General features: G+C 40.7%; 3 protein-coding genes across 7 annotated transcripts; 1 reads left to right on the top strand and 2 right to left on the bottom strand.

The window, feature by feature from the left end:
• Positions 1-280: 280 nt before the first annotated feature.
• fam98b (family with sequence similarity 98 member B) lies at positions 281-3,011 on the top strand. Of its 2 annotated transcripts, none has more exons than XM_068338534.1 (8): positions 281-501; positions 698-846; positions 1,166-1,294; positions 1,397-1,572; positions 1,750-1,830; positions 1,928-2,044; positions 2,319-2,486; positions 2,578-3,011. In XM_068338534.1, exons 1-8 carry the CDS (start codon positions 461-463, stop codon positions 2,800-2,802), a joined length of 1,086 nt encoding a protein of 361 aa, XP_068194635.1. In that variant the 5' UTR covers positions 281-460; the 3' UTR covers positions 2,803-3,011. The 2 variants fall into 2 exon arrangements, with proteins under 2 accessions (XP_068194635.1, XP_068194634.1); XM_068338533.1 differs by having other exon boundaries at positions 287-358.
• Positions 3,012-3,645: 634 nt separating this feature from the next.
• On the bottom strand, positions 3,646-20,007 carry ptpn21 (protein tyrosine phosphatase non-receptor type 21). 4 transcript variants are annotated; one of them, XM_068338529.1, is made up of 20 exons: positions 19,685-20,007; positions 18,668-18,954; positions 16,404-16,573; positions 16,175-16,272; positions 14,176-14,243; positions 13,137-13,207; positions 12,933-13,020; positions 12,649-12,737; positions 12,104-12,191; positions 11,730-11,809; positions 11,529-11,636; positions 10,682-10,742; positions 10,440-10,518; positions 8,295-9,820; positions 7,728-7,868; positions 6,710-6,928; positions 6,304-6,432; positions 5,978-6,212; positions 5,692-5,852; positions 3,646-5,609 (listed from the first exon to the last, which is right to left on the bottom strand). In XM_068338529.1, exons 2-20 carry the CDS (start codon positions 18,845-18,847, stop codon positions 5,481-5,483), a joined length of 3,720 nt encoding a protein of 1,239 aa, XP_068194630.1. In that variant the 5' UTR covers positions 18,848-18,954; positions 19,685-20,007; the 3' UTR covers positions 3,646-5,480. The 4 variants fall into 4 exon arrangements, with proteins under 4 accessions (XP_068194630.1, XP_068194631.1, XP_068194632.1 ...); XM_068338530.1 differs by having other exon boundaries at positions 19,829-20,007; XM_068338531.1 differs by lacking the exon at positions 11,529-11,636 and having other exon boundaries at positions 19,685-20,006.
• Positions 20,008-20,365: 358 nt separating this feature from the next.
• spata7 (spermatogenesis associated 7) lies at positions 20,366-26,066 on the bottom strand. The gene is made up of 12 exons (XM_068338951.1): positions 25,872-26,066; positions 25,269-25,331; positions 25,090-25,179; positions 24,850-24,897; positions 24,348-24,451; positions 23,701-24,140; positions 23,547-23,592; positions 22,770-22,882; positions 22,620-22,667; positions 22,394-22,471; positions 22,251-22,308; positions 20,366-21,563 (listed from the first exon to the last, which is right to left on the bottom strand). Exons 1-12 carry the CDS (start codon positions 25,906-25,908, stop codon positions 20,961-20,963), a joined length of 1,728 nt encoding a protein of 575 aa, XP_068195052.1. The 5' UTR covers positions 25,909-26,066; the 3' UTR covers positions 20,366-20,960.
• Between the last annotated feature and the right edge of the window lie 267 nt (positions 26,067-26,333).

Below are 26,333 nucleotides of genomic sequence, written 5' to 3'. Positions count from 1 at the left end.
AAGTAATGCAGATTTACTTTTCTCAAATTTATCTGCAATTCCCATGCTTTTTTTAAAGCACTCAAATTTGGAATGCTTATTTCTCCTTATAATTTTAGAAAACTCTACCGCCTGTACACCTAGTTGTAGGTTATTAAATCTATAGTTTTCTCCTGTAGTTTATCTTCTGCTTGACAGGCCACACTGCACGTTTAAAGGGTACAAACAAGGAGCGGAACTAATGTAGCGGACCGTTTTGAATCCGGAGGTTTCATCACGGCTCATGTAGGTCAACGGAACACCGCGGAAACATGATGCATAAGAGCGTTCAGAATAATCCAGTACAACAGTGTACATATAATGTAGATGAGCCGTTACGGTATGGGGGTGAATGGGAACACAAACTGTACATATTGACTTCTTTATGCTTCTGACATTGCCAATTTTTAAGAGGACAAAGGAGTTTGAAAACACCGGTTAAATGATGGAGTGTGACATTTTGGACTCGTTAGAGCAGCTTGGGTAAGCTAATATACTGTTAGCATGGTGTCGTATATGTTGAGCTGCAATTGTTACGTTACCATTAAATTATGTATAGACAACAAAATCGCAAAAAATATATTAAATATAATAACTAACTACAAATATTTTAGTGGCTGCAATACTGCTAACATATTCGTGTTCAATGCTAACGTAACTTTTGTCGCTCCTTCCTTAGCTATGACGGCCCTCTGCTGGAGGAGAAGGCGCTGCTCAGAGCTGCTGAGGGAGGCCTGTCTTCTGTGGAGTTCGTAAACCTGTGCAGGTGGCTGGCATCCCGTTTAAACCCACTGTGTGGTCTGGAAGAGAGCATTTCTTCAGGACCAGGTTAGCAACGCCCATCATGCCGCTGTCACAACCAGTAGTAAAACACGTGTGGGATTAAAAACCGGCTAGCCAGCAGAACACGTCTGACCAGTTGATGTCCCCATCACAACTGATTCCAGGAGTAATCCCCCTCCTCTTGAACTATATGTGATGGCATCCTGTTCTTCAGTCAGAGCTTTTCGCAGCTGCTGCATTTTACTAGTGTTTATTTTAACCCACATCGACACATCTCTAAAATAAGAACATTGGCCAGCATGATATTTATGTGTTTACAGTGTATGTAATCTCATATCCTGTTTTGCTTCTGCCCTTCTTCTAGACAACATAGACAGTCTTCAGGTGGAGATGAGTGGTTTGCTGAAGGAGTTGCACTGTCCTCATGAAGAAACTGTGTCAGGGATTCTCAAGGGCAGCTTGTCAAATCCAGAAGACTGCCTCAAGTTTGCCTGTAAGTTGCTGTGGTGCGTCTTATCCCCACCCTTATGCTATAACACAAACTCTGTATGCTCAGCAAATAAATAATAGTAATTATTTTGTGTATCTCATGCAGTGTTTTTATGCTCTGAGCTCCAAGCAGCTCAGATTCTTAGGAGCACGCAGCTCTTTGATAAATCCCAAAATGAGAATCAAGTGTTTCGGGATCTCCAGTTGATGTGTGAAACACTGAGCTTACCGGAGCCTGGAGGACAGGATGCTGCAGGAGTTTTTTGTCAAGTCCAAGAAAAGGTGAGACAAGGAAATTCACTGTGATCGCATTTACTTTATATCAGATTTCAGATCTTTGTTTTTTCTAAATTTAGTCCTTATCCTGATTAATGAATTAATTAATCTATAATTGTCATACGGCATCTCTAATTTCCATTCTTTTGTATTGTCCTGATACATGAAACTGTGTGACTGTAGGTTGAAAATATAGTTAAAGGTCTTCCAAGTGGTTCCTTTGGAAACCCTGTGCTAAGTAAATCTCTTTCTGGTCAACAATGGGTAAGCAGTGCCAAAATACACCACTCTACATGAATTGGATCAGTGTATTAATGGAAATATGTTACTAATTTCAGCTTCTATTTTTTTTCCTCTTTAGAGGAAGTTGCACAGCATAAACAGTGATCTTTCCTCAGAATACGAGTGTCGCCGCAGGATGTTGATCAAACGACTGGACGTCACAGTTCAGTCATTTGGGTGGTCAGACAGGGCCAAGGCAGGTTCATATTAAAACTCATCAAACTGCATTTTTCCAAAACAGAAATATAAACTGATCTAAGATGTTCATTACTGAGCAGTCTTTGCAAACATATTGTGATTGTGATCCCTGCTAAAAAATGTCATTTAGTTTTACAAAATGATAATTAATGCTAACTTTCGATAAAGTCACTGAGCAATCATGTTTTTGCTAAACCTTTTTTCCAAGAAGACAATCCAATATTCATGAGAGGCTGATTCTAATATTTGTGTGCCTGTTGATTTTTTTTTAGGTGAGGGTGGACAGTATGGCGAGAGAATATCAGCCTAGGAGACACTCTCTCAGGCCACAGTCTACAGTGGACATGGCTGAGCTGCTGGCTGCCAGAGAAGACATCTGCAATGTGGTGAAGACGAGCAGCGGCTCCATGAGGGAGAAAACGAGTTGTGCTGTCAACAAGGTATGCAAGAATGTTGCCCCTTTGCCCATGAACACTTTTAATCTGGTATTGTTTTGGTGCAAACATGCCTCATCTACCCTGCTACCCATAGGTCCTAATGGGGAGGGTCCCAGACAGAGGAGGACGTCCATCAGAGATGCATGCTCCGGCCCCAGAGATGCCTCCCTGGCAAGAAAGAAAAGAAGGAAAAGGTGGTGGCTGGGATGGGAGGGGTGGCAATCGGGGAAGAAGAAGTGAAGGTTGGAGAGGAGGTGGGTGGAACCAAGGAGGACGTGGTGGATATGGAGGCTACAGAGGAAATGGAAGACGCTATTAGTATTAATATGTACTTATTTAACGTTATCTGTAAGTAGTTTTTCACATGAACTGTTTTTTTTAATGCTTTTTAGCAAAGAATCATCTTCATTTAATTAATGGTGCTTTTATTTTTACTTCTACTTGTTTCACAACATTGTCATCTTCTTATAAGTTAAACACCACCAGTAATTGAACAAAAACAAATGTGTGAATACATTTTGAACATAAGATGGTTTGGCTGGTGTTTTTCTTTAAATAGATTTGAAAGTGTTAGCATGGGTACTGTGATGGAGATGCTGATGGAACTTGGTCTCCTGCAATGCGATGCAGATGAAAAATGAAGGTGCGAGGTCAGAATTGGGATACTAATCTGAGAAACATCTCGAAGAACGAAACTTAGTGTGAAGTTGTCAAGTAGTTTGCATTCACAATCAAATTTAGGTTCCGGTAGATGAATGGTAAAGAGGGATGACAATGGTACAAGTTTCAAAGTGATTCAATGAAACCCATGTAACTGAAGGGAGTTTGAATAGAGGCAGTTTGCATAGCTAGAAGTGAAAATGTGTTGCATAAACTAACAACTGAAGGTTCCACCTGCAAGATGACACTGGCAGATGATTGGACTAAAATCAGAAGCTTATCTGCTGTTCTCCTAGGAACCACAGTTTGAGTCTCACACCTCATTTCTTTGACGATTCTGAACCAACTGTTTTTTTCTGTCATTTTGTTCCATCTCAATTTATTTTTTAAAGAGCTCCTGCAATAATGTAGTGTTTTCATGTGACTCAAAGAAATGGTGCCAACAAAAAGATGCATTACCAATCCAAACCACAGGGGGACACAACTGACAAAGGAAACTCCATCTTTGTTCAAATATTTATTCCTTGAAAAGATTTTTTAACACGGTTCATTTCGGTAACATACCATTTCCATTCAATCATTAATACAATAACCAATGTCTCATAAAAGCTTAACTTTTGAGATATTAAATTATGTAAATTATGAACAAATTAATTGTACATGGACAGAACAGTTGTACCCTGTAAAAAAAAATTTCACTTCAGTCTCCACGCTGACTCGAACTATAAAAAGCAAAAACACACATGCATTCCAGTTCACATATCCCCATTAAGGATGTATGCTTCCCAAGTTGAGTAGGATTCACTTGACACCGGCAAAAAAATATCAGGGTAAGAAATAATTGCTTCACTTTGGCCACATTACTAGAATTGGTGCCTTTACTTGACAACATAGGTTAAATTATTAAAATGATACTTCATGTAAACTTTGCGTTGCCTCTAAGTCATGTTTCAGTATAGATCAACTCAAAAGACCTGAAAGCTACTCCTAGGTGTGACAGGAAGTGGATGCATACCATATGCCTGTCAGGTGTTCACTCATGGTGACATCATCACTTAACTCTTGTCAGGAAGATTCCTCACCGCACTGAAAACAAGCACAATAGGCATAATACTGACACCCGAGATCACATGATTCTCGGTCTTCCTGCTTCGTGCTCATACCAAGCAACACAGACAACACATCGTATAGCACCTGCAGCTAAAACTCTAAACTGTCCAGTCGCCTCCTGTGACTATTTTGAGCACTTGATATCAAGTTTAACAGTCATAAGGATTAAAGCTAAAATCAAGGATTATTGGATGATTTTTTTCTTTAATTGTTCTTGCAGAGATGCTTCCACAACTGATTGGCATTCACTTAAAAAACAAAATCACTGCAATCAAAGCAATAAATGACACAATGAGTAAACTCCTTCATTTTATCCACATATTACAACCCTTTCAGTTTTACTAAACAGATTTTTCGGCAATTTTTCTTTACAAAAGCATACATGTATACTGATTATGTTAAAATACAGCATTTGGCAATCGTGATAGCAAACGCACAAAAACAGGATTACCAAAATTTTCCAGTTGCATTCTTACACTCATTCCTTCACTTCAATTCATACTTCTAGAAACTGTGCAATACATCACTACTTCTGATAAATCCAGTGTCTTACAAAAAAACCCCAAAAACAGTCTTACCTCCCACACCTGGAAGGACAATCCTCTCTGTGCAATGAGAGAATGTAATCGTATGTTTTTAGCCGGCGCTTGTGCTCGCAGAACCACCCGAGTAGCACAGCTGAGTCGTGGGATATATGCTAGCGACCTATTGCTCTATGTAAAGTTAAATAAAGAAGCGACCCCTGTCTGAAATCACTGAGGTCACATGACCAAGCTTGTATTCTCAGAAATCTATCCACTCCAGGAAAAGTCCTTCATTAGAAGAATCAAGTTACCAAATGTCAAAGAGACATGTTTTAAAAAATGACCGTAGTCAATTGAAATTACAGCAATTTCGATATAAACCTAAGATTTTTTTAATTAATCTTAAATTATTCTGTACAACAACATACTGCAAAGGTGCTGGACTTCATTCAGCAATAATGTATGTCAAAAATAATATATATGTATTTAATACTGTTTGGAGGCAGGTCACCAGTCGTTATGTTCTTCATGTTGTGTCTCTTCGGTCTTGTGTCCACACATCCTTCCTGCAGCCTTACCTGAATAAATACAACCAAATACTGGCTGCTACACTTTGCAGGCTTTATCCAGCTGCGTAATCCCAGTGCAGTTTGGTGTGTACCAGGAGCAAACCCAACGCTAGAGTCATCTGTGATGACTGAGCTCATATAAGCCTGGAGTTTCGGAGGTACTGGATGAGAACCTTGTAGATGAAGCTGTACTGGGCAAAGGTTTGAACCATCATCATCCTCTGAGAACGTAGTTTCATTAGAGTCTTTGGTATATCCAGCGTCTGAAACAGAGTATTTTGTTTGAGAGAGGCAGAGACAAAGTGACTATAACATTAATCGCACTACTGTGACTGAGGAACCAACCTCGTTGTGGTCGATGCAGGCTATCAGGATCTCAGACAGGATAACTACTCCAGTCCGTCCCACTCCAGCACTGCAGTGGACCAGCACAGGTAGGTTGGTGTTCTTTGGGTCACTGATGCTGTTTGTGTGTCTCCTTACTGACTGAATCTCCTCCAGGTAGGCTGGAATAAAAAAATGTGTGGAACACCATTTAACAGCATTGTGACACTGTAAAGACTTTCCTTTCCCGGCGATATCTCTTCATAAAAGCATGATGACCATAAAAAGAAGAAAGCGATCCACTCACTGAGGAACCCTTTGAAGTCATCAGGAGTGCCGTGGTCGGGCCAGTCTGTGTACTGCAGGTGCCAGATAGTCCTCTCTTGGCCTGACAGGAGGTGTTTGATCCTTAGCCCTGTGGTGGCGTAGCAGCCGGACTCCGTTCGGAACCGTGTTGTGATCTTGAAGCGACCGTACGTTACGGTATTGTGTCGCGAGCCGAGGCGAGGCCAGTAACGGAAGCTCTTCTCTCGGCCGCGCTCCTGAAGGTAGCAGCGATGTATAAAAAGGTCAGTTTAGGTCGTGTTAAGGAATGATAATTTTTAAAGAGTTGTGAATATAAAATGAACAAACCTCTTCTGCTGTCACCATGGCAATGATGGAGACGCCCTGTTCCCACACCATCTGCCAGAAGTCCTGACACGTGTTGGTGAGGGGCCCCTGGGTAGCGATGTAGTTCCACTCATGTCCACCTGCAGTTAACTGATGAGACAGGAAACAACTGAAGAGTCACAGGATCTCGTTTGTGATTCTTGTAAAAGGGAAGTGGACATGATTCTGTGGAATTAATGGTATACGACGGAGGAGTATGACTAGCGTGTCTAATGTAATCCGCAGAGGTATTTGGCTATCTACTTCTCAGTGTTGGCCAAAAGCAGGATTAGTGTGTAGATTGGAAGCTTCTGCTGGTGCTTGACCTTCGATGGAGTTTTCTGGTCATTTCCAATTCCTTCTTACGATAAATCCCTCCCCAACTTACTTTGATATGCGATGCATTGATGTATCCTGTGTTGTTCTCTTTAGTGGGCACCAGCTCCACACGGGTGTTATCATACGGCAGGACGTCCTGGAAGCGGTTTTTGTCTCCGCTCTCCGGCATTTGCGCGACGGTACATTCCGCTGCTGGATGCCGCCTCGGGATGCCCTCGTATTCTTTTAAAAGCTCCCCTCGCTCAATATGCTGCTCCAGCAACTTGCACTGAAAAAGAAAGAAAACATTAAGACATCCGCGCCTGATGCCAATCAGTTTCATTTATAAAGAAAAGATGGAGTGAGAGGTACACTGTTGTTCTCAGGTGAGTTTACAGTGCTGTTTTGTGAGACATACAAATGAAAGTTTATTAACTGTCAATGAAGAGGTGAAAATCCGATTTTAAATAAAACAGATAAAACACCTTGTAATGCACAATCAATAGCTCATTCATGCTTCACTTTCTGTTTTGGTTATTGCTGCCTCATAAGACCGAGTAATAGATTCTGTTTAAAGTGATCTCATTACTGCTAAAACATGAGAATGAGGTGCATATATAAGCTTCAACAATGGCCATGGAATTTAATGCATGTTGCATAGATCATATAGTTAATTCAAAGCACGACTTTTGCAATACGTTGCACCTTCTGCAAACAATTCTTATGTAAATAAAACATCCAGGAATCTAAATTGGCAAACAGATGATTCCTGTTAGCATGAGCTTCACCGCAGAGCTATCTGATCTTTGAAACCCATGTCCTTTATATTGCTACTATAGCATCAACATAAACAAGACCGACAAGTTCAGCTGTGTTTCCTGTCAGGACTGACACAGACTTTCTTCTTCATAATCAAGCCTCACCTACCAAAGCTGACGAACGCTGAACACAACCAACACCATGTTTTTAAAAAAGTTAATGATGCACAAAAAACTAATCTTTTACCATTCAAAGATCTAAACTTATTATTCCTGTTGCTCCTTCTGTCCAACCCGTTTTCAAGAAACAAATTAGCAACCGTGTCCTACCCGCTCGTCATTAGAGGCTCTCTCAGGCTCGTTCTTGATGTCGTCCTGCACTGGCTGCCTGGCTACCGACAGGCCGTTGAGATGGGCCACCTTCAGAGGGCCCATTTTCTTCACCTCTGCTCTGGCTCCTTTCTTCATGCCCTGGTGTGACGACAGAATGAAGAACAGAGACGAAGTGAGGTTAGCTGCATGAGAGCTTCGCAGAGAGGGTGTAGGAATGCGGGAGAGGACGGATTGCGCAGCCTCGATGAGCAGCTTTTTGGGAGAATGCCACCCGTCCGGTTTTACAAGGTAGTGTGACTGCATTCCTTTTGAGTGCGTTAAAATGAGATTGTGTCATATACAGCTGGCCACTGAAAGTATCTGTGTAAGGCCACACTTGTGAGCTTAATGTGAGACATGGATGTGATGCCATACTGCTGAGAGGAAAAACACAAGTCTCTACAAACCATCATTTTAGAAACCTGAACAAGACACAGATGTTACAGTGCAGCTACAGAGCAATCTATACACAGCAGGAGTGTAACTCATTAAGTAAGGCCCTGGTGGTTTGGGAACAGGACTCACCGGTGGAGGCAAGCCTTCTATCATTTTCTTCCCAGGAGGCATCTCGGAAACGGGCCTCTTCTTGAGGTCTTTCTTGGTTTTCTGCTTGGCTTGGCCACTCATGTCGCCCTCAGAGACCGATGGCATAATCCTGGGCTGCCGTAAATCGTGCATTCGATATACAGGCTCGCCCTCCTGGATCAGTGGGTGAACCTTATAAGCTATGGAGGTGCTTATAGAGGGGTCCAAGGAGGGACTTGTGGGATACGCAGGAGGCAGCTCAATAGGAGTCTGCTGTTGATGCGTCAGAGACGACAGCGATGTCAGACTGTGGTGGGGTTGTGGGGGTTGATCAGGAACAATAGCTGCTAATGCATCCTGAGAAAGGGGGGTGTGTCGTCCTCCATCGTCTTCAAACTCCTCTTCTTCCCCACTACTGTGAACCAGCATGGTGGCATCTGAGAGAGACTTTTTGTGTCCGTAACGTACGTCATCAACGTCACCCCGATCTTCTGTCTTCGTGCGCTCCAGAAACACGTTGAGCTGGGAGCCCTGAGTGGGGGCCCCACGCAGGACGGGGGGAGGCGTGGCAGTTTCAACTGCTGAAGAAGACACGGTCCGCTCTTTGACCCTCATCCCTTCAAGACTTTGGGCCAGTCCGGCTATCTCAATGGAGTTCCGCTTCTGAGCGCTGTATGGATGTCTCTGTGGGGGTCCACTGAAAAGGGGCTCGGACACCTCCTGTAAAGAGTGGGCAACAGGCAAGCTGTCCTCCTGGAAAGTTTGGACCGAGTGGTGAACACGCCTGGTGATGATCAGGTCTGGGTTGCTGCTGCTGACGTACAGGTGTCGCGACAGGTCCGGCGTGCTGTTGGCAGGTCGTGGATGGGCGTATGGGTAGGGGGGCGGGGGTCGGTACACTTGTGTTCTCATAATATTAGGGGCTGGGTATTCCTGTGCCTGTTGTAACTGGACATTAGTGAGCTCGGGGACACTCACTGCTCCCACTACGGGCCTCCTCTCTGTGGGGTGGGGGTATGGAGAGGGGCTGTGGAAGCTGGAACCCAGCTGGAAGGGATAATGGTGATGTTGAGCCACCCCGCCGTGCTCCCCTCTGATTTCTGGTTGACTGTAAACCAGAGGATCGGGTCGGCTGTAGACGTAAGAGTTTCCGATGTTCAGGTTTCGCATGGAGTGGCTCTGCCTGTGCTCCTGAGACAAAACCATTCCTCCCCCCACTCCTCGAGTCTTCTGACGCATCACCGTCTCATAATCAGGGGTGGAGCGGTAGGAAGGTGGGATGAGAGCACTGTGGCGATGTGAGGGGACGTAGTCCGGCCTGGTGATGTCGCTGGTGATGGAGGGGTTGGAGGACATTGGCGAGGGTTGCAGGTAGTGCTGGGGATTGGTCAGAGAGCTGGTGCTGTGGGCGCTGTACACACTACCGTTACGTAACCGCCCTCCGCTGCTGTATTCCAGGGGAGAGCAGTCCAGACTGGTCTGAGAGTGGTAGTAATAACCGTTCTGACTGTTCATGTACAGGTTGTCTGTAAGGGGGGGAGGGGGGGACGTGAGATTTAAACAGACAAATTCAAAGCAACAACAAGGCAGTCAGACAGCAACATCCCACGACTTAGGGGTACCCCGAAAGTAGCACCTGACTAGTGCATAGACAAGTGCAAATGGAGACGGCCAGTGTAAGACCATAGATCAAAGCTAGTGCATTGGTAGATGAAAGCATCGTATCCAAGCTTTGATCTACGGTCTCCCTCGTCTTTCTATCATATCCGGTTCCCAAGAGTACAAACGTTGAAATTTGACCTTGACCTAGTTTTCCTCAAGGTCAAGGTCATCATCTCATTTTTGTTCCATTTGTTGCCCGAGTAATGTGCTTTTTGTTTCATCTTTCTATCTGCAACAGTTGCGAAGATATTTGGTGGATTAACTAACACATGGACGGACGGTTGAACACTGAAAATTATAATACATCACCGCTTTGACGCGGGATGTAAATATTCATTCATTCATCATCTTCTGCCGCTTCAGAAGCGGGTCACGGGGAGCTGGAGCCTATGTAAATATTACCACAATTTAAAGACTTAAATTTATTGCAAGCACGTTATTTTCAGGTTCCTGGTTGCCTGCTAATTTCTGTATCATAGCTACCTTGTGATGTGTAAGGCTCCGTGAAATGGCCATTGTAGTGCATTTGTGGAGGGGGCATCATGTAGGCCTGAGGCTTTGGCTGGAAATGAACAAGACAGGGATTCTGTTGAAGCGTCTGAGATCTGACAAGTGTCCAGTATAAAATATGACACACAAATGTTTGGCCACACACCAAATTATAATGTTTTAAATATAAATTCTGTGCTGCACTGAGAGCCAGGAAAGCAGCTAGAGGACATTACCAGAGATATCCTGGTGGAGGACCTCCGTCTGACTGGGTTGACAACGGTGGGCTGAGTTTGGCTGTCGGATTAAAAGACATCAGTTAAAAAAATAATACTGGAACACAAATATAATCATGTGAAGGCCATCAAACATTCTGCTCAACTCTTCTCCCATTCATCGGTTTATATCAATACAAGGTTTCAAATGAATACATTATAATGATTATTTTAAAGACGCAGAACAGGATTTAAGACAGATGAGAAGACATAACACCCTCACACCCACCCCACCCAACTCCCTCTGGTATTTGCATGATACAGCTAAGTTCAGCAGTCCATTTAGAATTAACATCAATTATTAAACTGAAGTAATTTTCACATCATTCTTAGTGGACATGAGCAATTCTCAAAATAATTTTTTTTTTACAAAATGTTCTTCAAAAGCAAGCCCCATTCTTTAAGGGGGATGATGTTGCAATGGAAATAAATAAAATCTTTCATTTCTAAAAGCACCACACTGTCACCCAGCTGATGTGTGAAGACTCTTTGTTTAAGATACATGTAATAGTTTAATTTAAAAAAAAAACACTTTCCACTCAAGTTGATTATTTTTATCCAGAACGAAAAAATTAGAAATACCAACAGGAACCCACTCCTACATATCTTTGATGTTGTAGCAAACTTACATGAAAAAATTTTTTTGAGTTACATAACAAATAAACCAAATTTAGATGAAAAATCATTACTTTTGACAGTCAGAAGCTCTTTTCAGATATACAGTAGAGCTCAATTGCTGCGCCATTATTCCGCAAGATGATAGGGACAGACGGGTATATCAAAGGTGGTGGCCGACAGTGTTGCTCACCCCTTATTAGAAGGAAAAGAGGGACGAGAGAGCATTGGAAAGCGAGGAAAGGATAGAGTGAGAAGTGACTTCTGGGAGACCTCAGAAGGCAGGGGTTCACACTCCTCTCTGAAGAGAGAAGAGGAGGGTAGAAGTGAGGCTACACCAGAGATGAGACATATGCTCAACAGGAAGCAGGCCAGACCAAAAGGAAAAACTTACAGGCTACTTCTGTTAATCTTATAAAACTTGAGTCTTGCCAGACACATCCGACACACATATTTGGAGGTTTCCATGTCTTCCTGTGAAAAAAGAAGAAGGGTGAGGTGTTGTCTGCTCAATTATTTTGAAGAATTTATCTTTTATACCTCTCAAATACTTCTATATTGATTTTCAGCTGCTGGTATGTAGCTTCATGACCAACACATGAATGGCATACCAGGACAGCCTGATTTAACTCTAAACTCTTCACTCACAAACACAACAGCATTGTTAAGCTTCATGACCAATCTCCAATTTTGAGAAACCCAATAAGGGAATGGCATGTCCCAGGGTGTGTGCAGAGAAGAGAAGGTGCAATGGCAGCAGAGACTTACAGTCTGGAACTGAACACTCTCTTCTCTGTTGGCCAGCTCCAGAGCAAAGAAGGATCTGTTGTGACTCATGTTGTTAATTTCGTTCCACCTGCACAGTCAATTTAAGCAAAGCCGCCAACAGAAAAAACAAATGATGTCACAGCAGTCATAAAACTCAGCGGTTTAAAGAGACTGTGGTGCTGCTTTTACAGCATATAGTAAAAAAAAAAAAAAGAAAGAAAGAAAAAACATCTCGCAGGAGTGAATCAAAGACAAATTGAGTAGTAAGAATAGTATGTAGAGAGACACGGCTCAGCTGAGGGCAAGAATGTTCAATTGCTCACCTCCCTGACAGATAACGGTCTAACAAGCTTCATCAAACATCTCAGGCAACCTCAATTATTTTATCTTCGATCGCATCACATCTGCACATCATCAAGGGAGTTGTCTCAATCTATAATTACAGAGCCTTAATTTGTGGCTTCCTATTTAGAATTATGTGATCATATTTCAGGACATTTCTGTAACAGTGAAACAAACATTCCACAATGTGTTTCTATACTCACCTAAATAGAATAAGTGGCCTGCCATTTTTATGTTTGGCAAAGATGCCATCCAGACAGGATCCCAGTGCAACATCTGTGCCTGTACTGTCCTGTTAGGATAAAGACATTCAGTGTTTTGGGATGAACAACACAGAATGTTTCTACACAGTTGTTTTCAATCAAGCCATCCAGACACAACGATAATATGAAGTTTATGAGTTCAAATTCCACTGATGATGAGTCAACATCAGACTAATTTACATCTGGGATGTTAGGGGATTGCAGGCTAGTCTTCTCAAACTTACCTTGGCTTGATAGCTTTCCTGGCCATAACCTTCCATTTTCTCCACCTCCTGCATGTACAACATCTCTGCCTCCGGAGCTGACAACCCCCTGGAAAAGAAAAAAATGTCAACAGTTAAATGGAGAAAACAACTGTTAAAAATAAATAAGTGAGACAGACACAAAAGTAGGCAAAATATGTATCAATGTCTAGAACAAGACCTCACCTGAAGGACTGGTAAAGAAGAGCCACTTTCTGAGTGGCTTCTTCAAGCACTCGCTCATCCTGAATCCAGTCCTGAAAACAAACTCAGGATGAATATATTGTTGGTGTCAAACACCAAGGAGTGCAAACAGAGGATTTGGGGCGGGGTTTTTCTATTAACATGTTGACTCGTAAAAACAAGCAAGAAACAGGAGAGCCTGCTACAAATGCCTTTCATTACAGAAAGACAAAAAGAAGACATTGAAGTCGGTCATGTTAACTTGTTGTTTCATGCTGCACAAAAAAAATGCTAAACTAGAACCAACGAAGTCACACACTGCAACATCCCGCGATGCCCCTGAATTCAAAATTTTACCCTGACCTACTTGCATAGGTCAAAGATCAAGGCTAGTGCTCTGACTTACTGTCATTGATCAAAGCACTAGCTTACTCACACTGGCCTTCTCCCTCGTCTTTCTATCTTATCCGGTTCGTGAGTGTAAAAAAAAGTTGAAATTTGACCTTGACCTAGTTTTCTCAAGGTCAAGGTCATTATCTCATTTTCATCCCCTTTGCCGCCCGAGTAATGTGCTTTTGTTTCATCTTTCTATCTGCAATCGTTGCGAAGATATTTGGTGAACATACTAACGGACAAACGGACGAACACTGACAATTACAATACATCACTGCTTTGAAGGGGAATGTAAAAATCCTAAAATAAAGTCTCCTCCTTACCACAGAAAAGATGTGTAAGGGAAAGTTTTGCAAAAATATGTCAAACAGTTCTTGAGTTGTATTCTGGGAGCCATCATCTGAATCAAATCCTTTTCAGAATGAGTCTTTGTAACCATGAAAACAAAAAAATACAAATGACAAGAGTTCCTAAATAGGAAAAGCATCCATTCGGTACTTTGCTGTTTTGTACAGATGGTTCCAAGAACAAAAAAATTACTGAGCACAGTTTTGAGTTATTCTACAGAAACCAACCTTGACAGACTGCAGCATCACATCCTATATCCCCCAACCCATTTTGCTCCCGGCAGGTGATGATAAACACTTACAATGGGGAACAGAACAAACTTCTGGAGCAACTCCTGGGAATCATAGCGATTGAAGTCTCCAAAGTCAGCTGCAGACAAAAAACAGACACACTCAGGTCCAATTCTTCTTTTTAATCCCAACCCCTACATTTCCAGTGTCTCTATTTTTCTGACTTGCGTCTCAAAACGTAATAGTTGATAATAGTTGAAATCTAAATTCAATGAGATGCCACTTGTAATGTCATCAGTAAATAAATATTATCTATTCCAGTCAATTATAAAGTACATCACCAAACAAACACAACAGTCAAGTCATTCACACAGCAGTTTGGAAACATTATTTTTGCTCAAAATCGGAATAGATGCCTGGTTTGATCATGTGTCACCTGACAAAATTTAAGAATTATATTACTGTTCAAGCCCACCATTGTCAACTTGTGACACACGCAATGAAATGTTCAGAACAAAACAAAAACAAGATGATTTTTTTATATATACTTATTATGATCCCCGAAGGGAAATTAAGACACATAAGACAATAACACAAACTGCATGAAAAATATATTTGTCCATCCATCCATCCATCTTCTAATCACCGCTTTATCTGCCGTAGCGGGTCACGGGGAGCTGGAGCCTAACCCAGATGGCTTAGGGCGTGAGGCGGGGGAAACTCCAGGCACGACGCCAGTGCGCCGCAGAGCAACACAGAGACAGACAACCGTGCACACTCACACACTACGGGCAATTTGGAATGGCCAATTGACCTGAAGCGCATGTTTTTGGAGGTGGGAGGAAGCTGGAGAACCCAGAGACAACCCACACAGACACGGGGAGAGCATGCAAACTCCGCACAGAGCGGGACCTGAAAACTGCAATAGCTACTGGTATGATTAAAAACATATAGTGTGGTTTCTCTGCCTGTTGTAAACACAAATACATATACAATTTCATCTACATTAATCAGCTATACCAATCCTTTTTTTTTTTTTTTTTTACATTTTTGCAGTTATTTTTAAAGCTGCATAATATTTATGCAGTTCTTTTACCAAAGCAGTAACCATCTTTGATTTACGCTGCCTACACATTTTCTACTGCCGTCCTCTATTCTTATGTCTTGAGTCTGCACCAGAAAACACTGTTTGGAGGGCCTTCTGAAGGGTTAGTTGACCACTACCCCCCATCCCGTGAAGAAATGGGACACCCAACTCTAAATGGAAGCCACAAAACAAAAGGGGAAGGCCAAGTGGTAAGGTTAAGGGGGAGAACTGGCATTGGGCCTTAGGGTTAATACAGGAAGACCAATTTTATGGGGGGACATTTGTTATGAAGTGGAACTGCTTTAGTGTATGACAACGCCGAGGTCCAAAACTGGTACCAGCTGCAACCTGCCTGCTGGCAACATTCACAACAATGTTGGGTATCTCAGGCATCATCGCTGCTCCAAAGCTGCAACTGCTCCTCGCTCCAAGATATTCTTGCCAAGGACATAGCATGGAAACTAGACAACATTATTTACAGCACAAAAAGCAGGTTTGTATGACAACCTGAGCAGAGTGTAAATCTTAAGGGAGGAATTGGAATAAGCCTTTTCTTTGGGGGCTGTAAATACAGAATACAGTATGCTGGTCAGTCACTTGGACATGGCTGCAACAGTAAGTGATCTCAGTGGCTCTGCGATGCTAACACCCAGACCAGTGAAATGCACAGCCTGATATAACTTTGCCAGAAGTGTATGAGATTCTTCTGGCTGGACAAGAGTTGGAGGACGTGTGTGTTCACAAGCACGCACACACACCCTTGTCAAACTTGATTAAGTTATGGTTTAATAGTACTTAGTGCTGTGTACACAAATGTTTCAATGAAGTCTTTTGATTGCGCAGACGCTTGAGAAGACATGGTGTAAAAAATATAGCATAGGTAAGGATAAATCATGAAAACTGCTATAAAACTTAAAGCAAAGATACACCACTCTAGTCAAGGTAGTTTCTGTTACAAAACTAGCATGATGAATCGATTTTACCTTGTACTGCCAGGCTAGCTAAACGAATAGCTTGGTCTAGCGAGCATGAGATCCTGCCCTCTAAGATGTCCTTCTTCAGCTGCAGATAATACTGATATCTGTGGAGAGAAAGAGCCAAAAGCAAAACATGTTACGGTTGTTTGCACAGAAATATTTGAAAATAAAATGTTGTCATGCTAATAAGGTTAAAAGCTGAGACAAGAACCTTCTGTCACTGGCAGAACATTACCTTGTTATCTCCTGTTGCAGTTGGGTTATACTTGGTATGTAAAAAACGACTCCAAAGTAAACGGTGGGCTCCAGCCCATACTTGTCCAGCTGCTTTTTCAGTGGCTTCTCCAAGTCGATCCATCTCTGCTGGTTCTGCTTGTTGAAGTACCACAGGCTGAAGTATGTTATCTAAGGCAAACAAAGCAAGCACAAACATTATGCCTGAACGATACTTTGAACGTCAGACCATTTTGTATAACCTTACAAGAACTCATCATCGAGGACTGATACCCATAGTACAATGTGGGCTACAACTACGAACAGTTGACAGTATCAAGGTGAATTTTTAAAGGCTCCTAAATCACGAGCAAAGATGGGGAGAGGTTCGTCAAAAGACCGGCATATGAAGCACAAGAAATATTAACAACATCTTGAAAAGCAGTTCGATTCTCTAGGTCTGAGTTCATCTCAAATGAACTGATACAAGACAGAAAAGGGTCTTTTGGTATGATGAGTCCACATTTAAAATAGTTATTGAACAAGATGGACGAGGAGAGACAGAACCATCCAGACTGCTACCAGCATGAAGCTTAAAAGCCAGCATCTGAGATGGTATGGGGGAGCGTTTCTGCCCAGGTCATGGATAACTTCAGCATTTGTGAAAAAAACACTTATGCAGAAAGGTGTATATGGGTTTTATAAAAAACATATCCATAACACAACATGGAGACAAGCTGGCAAAACAGTGTCAGACAGCTGTCTGCCAAATCAAGACTGCATAGCATAAAAGCTAAGGAGTTTGGGTACTTTATTAATTTAATTAATTAAATTTGTCATGCATTATGAAACAACTAAGAAGAAAATGTAGACTTCAAACTGTTGAGCAAATGATGTGTATCAAAAAAGAATAGAACAAATCTTCAACTGTTAGTACCATCTTCTCAAATGCTTACCAAAGAAAAGATGATGCAAAACAATGGTGAACACGTCCCTTTCTCAGTAGTTGGTAAATGTGCTCCAGGCATTTAGAATGGAGGCATATTAACAGAAGTCAATGTTTATCAGTTTAAACATAGAATTGTATTTAGGTTAGTGTTTTGCAAATCATTGCACATTTTTATTGAAATTAAAGCAATATTCCAAACTCTTCACAAATCAGTGTTGTGTTTTAAGTGCACATGCCTGCAGGTCTTTTCATACTCATCTCCATAATGTTAAAAGATTGTGTATGCATTTAAAACTCAACTATATATAAAACCTCCTATATATAAAATGTCCTATATAAAAAGTTGACACTCCCTGTTCAGTCTTGTGACAGTCTGAAGGTCCTACAATGCAGGCGGGGGAGAAAAGTAACCCTGGTAGACATGCAGTTTACTAACTGTTCTAAAAGGGAGTGACAGCGACTCCACAAGCACAACCTGAAAAATGACTCATTTACACCAAATGACATTGTTGAGCAAAGGTCGGTGCTTTTGTAATTGAATCTTATCCATCACACACATGAAATTATTTTAATTTGAAGCAAAGAAAAACAAATAAAATAGACAAGGTCTTTGATTTGAACGTGCTGTGCCCAAGGTCCAATAAATTAAATGGCTTCACTTCATGTCACTAATACGAGTGTGAAGCTAAATTGACAAACATTCAGACATAGGACTTCATAGACATATGTCATAGAAATAGACAGAAGGGGTTTGTCAACTTTGGTAAGATTACCACAAGATTGCAAAAAAAACAACAACAAAAAACCTAGTGACACCGAAAGTAAATAATAAAACATTACTCAACTCACACTAGAAAAACTTAGTAAGGGCGGAGGCCTGTCAATAGCACCACTTCAAACCAAAGGCAGACATTGTCACACAATATAAGTTCCTATGACGGATCTTGTGTACATTCATCAACCTGAAATGATGTGAGGAATGGAATTCGCCTCACACCTATTCAGTTCATGATTAACAAGCAACGTCCCAGTGTGACCATTGAGACCAAATGCAGACATGCAGCTCACTGCATCGCTCAATCCTGACTCAGAATCACATTTCGTGCATCATGCTAATGTGGGCTCATGGATGCATTTGACAAATTCCCAAGGCATGTCATCAGCAAGATTATGAGAGAAAATGCTATGTGGGCAAACAAACACAAACTGGTTATCTCAGTACCGATGGGCCGGGTTACACATTCCAAGAGAGAATGTGACAATGTGAACAAAAAACACGTTCTTGCTGAATTGGGGAGAATGATCAGCACTCGTATTGAATGAAGACACATACATACCTCTCTTAATTCAAGTCTCTGAGCAACTGCTTCCAAACATTCCTGCCCGGTACTCTCCACCGAAAGCGTAAACTCAACAAACTCTCCATTGAGCAGCTGAATCCGTGTGACAAGACAGCTCTTGCTTGAAACAGTATATCGTCGAGTCCTTTTGAGTTTTAAGCCAAATGGCAAGGGCATGTTTCACACTTCTTCAAGAAGGGTGCTCTTCACTTAGTCCATAGAAATTACTTCTGTCCCCTCGAAAACTGCGTCAGTATTAGAAGGTTCATCATCAGCAGACACACCTGCAAGAATACGACATGACAGAGTTCAGAACATATTCAAAATACTTCTGTAGTCTCCTTCAAGCAGTCTTGGACTATAGCAGATGCCAGACCAGACAAACACACATTAAAGAAGTAATCCTCTTAAATGAGGCAGTTTTGCTTCGAGTTGTCCAACTTGACCTCGAATTTTTATCAATTGGATTCGATTAACGTTACATTATCGCTCGAGTAATGTTTTGTATTGATGGAAAAACACATTTAAGTAGTAAATAGATGGGTCGAAAACTATTTCTATCAGACAACTTGATCCCTGCAATCATCGTTGTCTGTAACAGTGGGCGTAAGCCACTTTCCGAAGACTGTGGATTAATCCCCCACCGGTGAATAGTCTGATACAAACACTAACAACAGCACGCTGCAACGCTCCGAGCTCAACATCTCCAAATTCCTGCTGTGTTGTACTTCAACTGTGCATTCATTTTAAATACGTATAAACTCCCTTTACGCCGCAGAACTGCAGTAACCACGAAGTCAAGTGTGTTCAAAACATTTCGCACTTCCTGCGGACAAATTAGCAATTTATAACAAGCAGTTATCACATTTTGTCAACTTATATCGCTAATTTAATGCTACAACTAAGCCGCACAAACGCTAGCCTTACCGCTAGCGCCACCGTTCCAGCAAATAGACGAAACCGTATGGAAGCTGACGTCGCCGGTAAATATTTTGGCCAAAATGTTCACGTTACCGTTAGCCACCAGATGCGGTTTTAGCAGTCCAACAAGGTTCAGTCCGGGGAGATTCGGCCATTAAGGTTGATTAATTCTTACGATTATTATCGGAATCAAAGACAATTTAATTTAGATGTACTTTGTTTATGGTTAAAAACTACCGTAGTCTCATGCCTCCGGGTCCAACTCTTCACTTCAGTTCCAAGCGGGTTTCGCTTCCTGGGATTGGAAGTGCAACAAGCGTATTCCGTATTCATCCGCGGCACTATAACTCTAATGGCAATACAGCTACAAGTGATATTCGCCAGACATCATTGGACTATACTCCCTCGCTACCATAACTTTATGCAAAGTATATGGCGTATATCCGTCAAGCAAAACGCTTTAAATCCATTCTAGTTCCGCCTTTGCGGATGAATACATGAAAGTTTCCAGAGTCATGACATAAGACAGCTGGAATGCCGAGCAGCGAAAATGCTGAAAATGGGACAGCTGTCTGGAACTGCTGCTCAGTCACCTGCTTACCCTTTACATCGATGGACAGATGGAATAGCAAACACGGAATATTGTGTAACACTTTTCCAGTTACTGCTTGCAAAATGGCCCTAATGTAAAATAATGGCCCGGGATAGCATGTGCGTGCAGGAGAATTACCAGTGTATAACACATTATTAAAGATTCAAACATTCATCTGGAGGAAAATAGAAAATTTATTGCGATAAAATTGTAAGACACTTTCTGGTACCTCATTGCAGCTATGTGTCAGAAGCATATCTCAAGTAAAACACAACAATGTAAGTTTCTGCATAAAAAACATTTTCTCTAAAAAAAAAAAAAAGAAAGAAAAAACGTAAATTGCTGCTACATCATGCTTAAAACTTTCTAGGCACATTACAATCTACTCAAAATAAAGATTATTATTTACAAATTCATTTCATGTGACACCTGCGCAGTGCTTTGGACCATGTAAAACTCATCAGTGGAGCTAACCAAAGATCTCAAATTCAAGTAGGATATTAAAAGTTAGACATTCAAGTATTCAGTGTACTTGCAAAATCTTGTTTGCTTATTTGAAAGTTTCATTGTGCCTTTGTTAAAAGATGAAACGCAGAGTAGGACTACAACACTATACTAGAGGAATGGTTAAAAACATACAATACTCAACCAGTGTTAATTCACATTTACAAAACTATACTTAAATTAGGTTCTACAATTGACAAACTCTCAAAGACAAAAAAAAAAAACTACAACAATGCTGAATGACAATCAATCAATCCATGAATATAGTAAAGCTCAGAACTCATCATCACTATTAGAAGGGACTGCCTTTGAGTGCTCCTCAGTGGCCTCCACTGAGCCACTGGACACTTCAAGTGCTGCAGACAAATATCTCCCGAGATCCTCAAGCTCTTTGGACTGTTCATCACGACTAACCTCAGTCTGATCTTGATGGAATCTTTTGCCATTGGTTATAGAAGCATATTCATGGCCTTCATTGCCTCCTGTTTGATTTTGAAGCGAGCCATCTTCGCTGATTCTTTCATCACACAAAAGATGCTTACCGAGCCAAGGAGAACTAATAACCTTCCCCAGATTATCATTCTCTCCTTCCCTTTCATTTATTCTTGTACGTGAAGGAGTCCTTTCCAAAGAGGGTGTGGGTGTAGACACAAATAAGGGCTCAGCATAACCTGTTGAATTGTAGTATTCAGAAAGTGAGGCATCGAGGGACCGGCCTGTGTTTTCTTTGGTTTTCATTTGTCTCTTCCCTGTTTTCAGGTGTGGTAGGAATGCATCAAGCAGAGTATTATCCTTCCTTTCAAAGTCTGCGCGGAATGTGTTGGCGGGCTCTTGGAAATCTTTACGCAGTTCTTCCAGAAGGTGGTGCATTTTACCCTAAAACAAACAATGCAATCAGAATTAAAAATTTTCAAAACTTCTTTTTACTATTTTGAGTTTTAAACAAAGTATTTTCATGACAAAGAAGGGCAGTCACCTAGGTGTTATCTTAGACAAGACAATGAACCCCAATTACCTCTAAATGGCCATTCCATTGGCACATGAAAGAATGTTGTCACCCCTAGTGTCTCTTTTACACAGTCTCAGCTCACCTTGTCGTACTCTCTTGGAATAGCTGGTCTCCATAGCAATACCCCACAAACATACCATGATGTAATTTCCAATATGACACACACAGGTGCCATGTCATCAAACAAAAAATTGTACTTACCTCCTCCATTGATCACAACATGGCTTTCAGCGTTCCCATTACAAACGATGCATACATTAAGAGCAATGACTGCATTCAGTGCATTGCATTACCTGAAACCCTTTGGTCTGGGCTTTCTTAATATTCGCCCTATCTGTCAGTGACCTGACAACACACAGTCATGGTGAGTCAGTCATCAACAGTACTACTATGATTGCATTTAGTAGCGCTTTGGCTTACTTTGAACCTTGAAAACAGCACCAGGTACCAGGTTTTCAAATGTAAATGACAAACAAAAAGCAGGTACAATAAAAGTGAGGCCAACGTATGTAGCATAAAGGTAGCATTTATTTTGCTTGAAGTTTCAAACTTACCTCATCAAGCCAATTTCGATTCATGTCAATATGACGCTTTATCACCCGGTCGATAACCCTGGGAGAATAAAGAGATAATTACACTACAGTAATCACTCATATCAAGTAGTGTATAGAAAGCAGATGTTAAAAAGATTACACACTTTTCAGAGATGAACTGTCTGGACGCGACATCCTCTGTTACTGCAGAAATGAATTCAAGGTACATTAACTCTTCCTCCCTGTTGAAGAGCAGATGGACATTAATCGCATAACACACCTTATTTTAGATGAGTCATGAAGCGTCATTCTGTCTACTCAACATGCAAACATGGCAATTTCTAAATATATCAGCTAAAATCTGTTCACTAATGATCAAAGAGAACTTACTCAGCAGTTATATTCTTCATGGTAGATTTCCCACCTTTTGGTGTGACTCTACAAGATGAGATTTGAATCATTTTAGGAGTGAACTCCAAACACTAAAAATGGTATAATGATATTTAAATGCAAGAATGCAATTCATATTAATTATGTTACCTGGATGATGAGCCACAGAAATTTACTGGTAAATCTCTACTGTTGTTTGCTAGACACTGCTGCCGAGATTCTAAGAATTCATCACCAGACCACTCATGCTCTGTGTTCAATCCCTGTCACAAAGAAAAACTATGAATGAGGAGAAACATTCAGCATTGCCAGGGCTAAGCTCAGTCATGAGCAAATGTTCAATGTGGTAGCTAATTATTCAGTTTCAGTTCTATTTCAAGGAGCAGTGAACCATGATTACTGACCTTGAGACACAAATAATTATACCTCACTATATCTTTATATGGATAATGTTCCACAGAACTGCATCCTGTACAGGCAGTGTGCGTAATACTTAAGTAGCTACAGCCCATTCCTCCGAAATAACAAGTAAAGACTTTATGCTATTTGGAAGACATGGCCAGATACTCGTCAAAATTGCAATGAATCTCAGTAGCGAGCCTAACTCTGCCAATCCCATACATTTCTTTAACATTCCTGAGCTGAACTACACACGCCTCCACCCAGTTTTTTGGGAATCAGTTAAGTGTTTATTGATTATAGAAAATGTTGAAAAATATCTCACGGTGTTGATTAAAGATATTAAAATTGTGGATCTGCTTGTCATTTTTTTTCCAGGCCCATGCCCATTCCGAGGGGAAATCAGATCTGAAGGTGTTGTATACGTAGGAACTTTATTTCCCAATGCTTAACAAAAAAAAAAATTTTTTTAATCTGGATCTACTCTTTTATTTATTTCCAAATAAATATTAACAGGTTGTATATTACCTGAGATGAATCATAAATTGTGTGTGTGTCTTCCTTGTCATTAGTGCTGCACAAAAAAAGAGTGTGAATTATTTCCAATGCATTAGATTATGTGTTAGTTATGTTACGTGGATTATTTCAAAAACACATGCCTACGTCTTCCTTTGAGACTTACTCAGATGTTTCTTGGTGCATCATTCCTGACTGAGGGCAAACCTGAGATGATTTTTTCCGTGGTGCTCTGTAGTAGCGGTATGTTGAAAGGAAAGAACTCTTATCTGATTTCAGTGTCTTAGGGGTGAAAGGTTTTTCTTGGGTGAACTTCTGTGAATGTTTCTTTAGCAGGTCTCCTTTGTATGTCTTCTGACAAGGGTCCTCAAACGTCTTGTAGCAACTCTCATCTCTTGAGATTGACAGCGAAGTGGCTGAATGCTTTCTCAGTGGAGTCATGCCTGGGCTCCGGTACTTTATTTCCGAACCTGGGCAGGAACGATGCATCCGGTTCTGTGAGCTGACTTTAGTTATGTCTTTTGGGTGAAAGGAGGTTCCGAGCCTCGGGCTGGACACTGTGGAACTACTTGAGCAGAAGTAATGGTTGTCATCATAAAATTGACCCTAAAAAGAATACATTTTGTATTTAATTACTAATCAAACACACTGAGCAGTTACGACTCATTAATAATAAACAGGCTGCAGTTACAGCTTGTTGAAGTTTGTGATCATCAAGCTTTCTTTTCAAGCAATGCCAGGAATACTGGGTAGGATGTGTTGGTATTACATGACGTTATCAAAACACATACACAACTCGACTTGATTTCTTACCTGGGCTGAGGAACAGGAAGCTCTGCTATTCCTCTGTGAGAAAGTGTGGGCTGATTGTGGACGACCAAATTTCCATATGTGCTCCTGTCTTTTCTGGTCATTGTCTACAAACAAATTATGAAAAAATAAACTTACTGTAACAAAACAGCTAACTGTGAATCACGGAACTATCACACTAGCAGCAGAGCAGCCTCTCAAACCCAATGTAACATTTTTTTACATAACAACCTCTTCTGCATTTTTAACAGTAATGCACAGGGACATATTATTCATTCATAAAATACAGTAACACCTCACATCACATCTCTATGGTCTGATATGCACAGGGTTGACAACATAGAAAAATATTTTCATTTGGAAATTTCAGGTAGGGGAAGGGGAGAATGTAATTTAATATGAGAAAACTAAGTGCTAAACAAACACTACTTGGAAGAATATGTAATTTCACATTTTAGAAATAGAACTAATGTTTTGATAATTAATGTTATACATGGGTACTTACACTTTACACTATGTGTCAAGCTTTTAGGTACTGAGGCATCGATGGCAGCTGTTGAACAAAGTAAAAATGTTGGATTACAACAATATTATTTAAATATTTATATCAAATATTTATATTATAAAATGTATTATTTGATAAGAGACAAGTCTTACGCTTAAAATACAATGATATGAATGCAAGGAGTTGAATTTGATTAACACAGTAAAATCACAATGAATGAATTCTTGTCATGCAATTCACCTTTAGCTGAGTAAACCTTTTTGTAATGAGACATCATATGGTCTTTAATGATGGACTGTGTCAACTTGGTGGAGGAGCTAGAATAAAAAGCTACAGAAACAAAAAAAAGAGTGCTTATAAAATGACCAGTACTTATTTGTCTGCCTTTTAAGTATAATTCTCAACATTTTAATACATACAGCTCCTTTTCCAAGTCTGCTGTCTCATAGTAGAGCTGCACCTGAGTCCAGGTGATACACTCCCTAAAATGAACAAGAGTTTTAATGAAACTTAGTCTACATTAATTCTTGTCTTGCAAATCAAAATTTGCAACGTCCCAATTATGGAAACGGGGTTCTAATTAAATGTAAACAAACAATCTAGAAATAATAAAGTTTATATCTTTTAATCGGCCAAACGTTAATCATTCATACTTTGATTTAAATTAAGCATTCATTTTGTGTTTAGAATATCAAATTTTGATTGAGAGTACTAACTAGTATCACTGTCACAAAAAGGAAAAAACATCACGTAAACATGAACCAAGCTAAATCGCAAGCGGACGTAACATGTAGCTGTAACCGTCTTGGATAGGAGTTTCGGATGTAACTAGAGAGCAAGCGATGCAAAATGACACAATTTTCGTGACACAATCAGTATATTAAAATGTGTATACGCTTTCAACAGGAGTTCATATTTAATTGGTTGCCTGTTTAAAACTTGTATTTTTTTGTTTTTCTACAGATCAATTAGCCATGCTAACTGTAACCATGCTAAGGCTTGCTGTAACGCTTTTTATTTACCTATCCTCGATTCCATGTTACAATAAACAGAGCCCATGTTCCCGAGAAATAGTCTGCAGCAGCGTCGACAAAGTTTGGATATACACGGAAACTACAATGTATTCAACGGTTGACATTTTAACGGCGTAAAATATTCAAATAGCGACAAGGAAACAGTCTAACTCATAAGCAATTGAGAAGCAGAGCGTCCCTGTCGCCATGCCGGTTGCTGTGTTACGTCATCACGCCAAGCGTAAATCAGTTTACGTCAAACGTCACTCGCTCCTCTAGACGTAGTAGCTGAACATGCTGACGTGACTCTCTGGATCCAGGAATATTATTTTTTTTTTAAATTTAAATAACTTTTTAAAAATAATTTAAAACAAGTTTGGCTAAGAGATGTGCAAATCACATGTCAATCAATCATAAATATAATCAGGAAATACAGATTTAGATAGATAGATATTATTATAATTGATTTTT

This window comes from Antennarius striatus, chromosome 17 (assembly GCF_040054535.1).
Source record: "Antennarius striatus isolate MH-2024 chromosome 17, ASM4005453v1, whole genome shotgun sequence".
NCBI classification, from domain to species: domain Eukaryota; kingdom Metazoa; phylum Chordata; class Actinopteri; order Lophiiformes; family Antennariidae; genus Antennarius; species Antennarius striatus.
Note: the sequence above shows the minus strand (reverse complement) of the source record. Positions and strands in the feature narration are given on the sequence as shown.

Bases quoted from the DNA above. Each gene is read 5' to 3' on its own strand.
- spata7 (XM_068338951.1), bottom strand. From the start codon at position 25,908: ATGGGCTCTGTTTATTGTAACATGGAATCGAGGATAG. The intron at 25,180-25,268 runs GTATGTATTAAA...TTGTTTCTGTAG, and splicing joins GCAGACTTGGAAAAGGAGCT to CTTTTTATTCTAGCTCCTCC. The intron at 23,593-23,700 runs GTAAGTCTCAAA...TTTTTTGTGCAG, and splicing joins ATGCACCAAGAAACATCTGA to CACTAATGACAAGGAAGACA.
- fam98b (XM_068338533.1), top strand. From the start codon at position 291: ATGATGCATAAGAGCGTTCAGAATAATCCAGTACAACAGTGTACATAT. The intron at 1,831-1,927 runs GTAAGCAGTGCC...TTTCCTCTTTAG, and splicing joins CTCTTTCTGGTCAACAATGG to AGGAAGTTGCACAGCATAAA. The intron at 2,045-2,318 runs GCAGGTTCATAT...ATTTTTTTTTAG, and splicing joins GGTGGTCAGACAGGGCCAAG to GTGAGGGTGGACAGTATGGC.
- ptpn21 (XM_068338529.1), bottom strand. From the start codon at position 18,847: ATGCCCTTGCCATTTGGCTTAAAACTCAAAAGGACTCGACGATATACT. The intron at 13,208-14,175 runs GTAAGTGTTTAT...GTTTGTTTTCAG, and splicing joins AGTTTGTTCTGTTCCCCATT to GACTGGATTCAGGATGAGCG. The intron at 5,853-5,977 runs GTGAGTGGATCG...TTTTTATTCCAG, and splicing joins TGACTTCAAAGGGTTCCTCA to CCTACCTGGAGGAGATTCAG.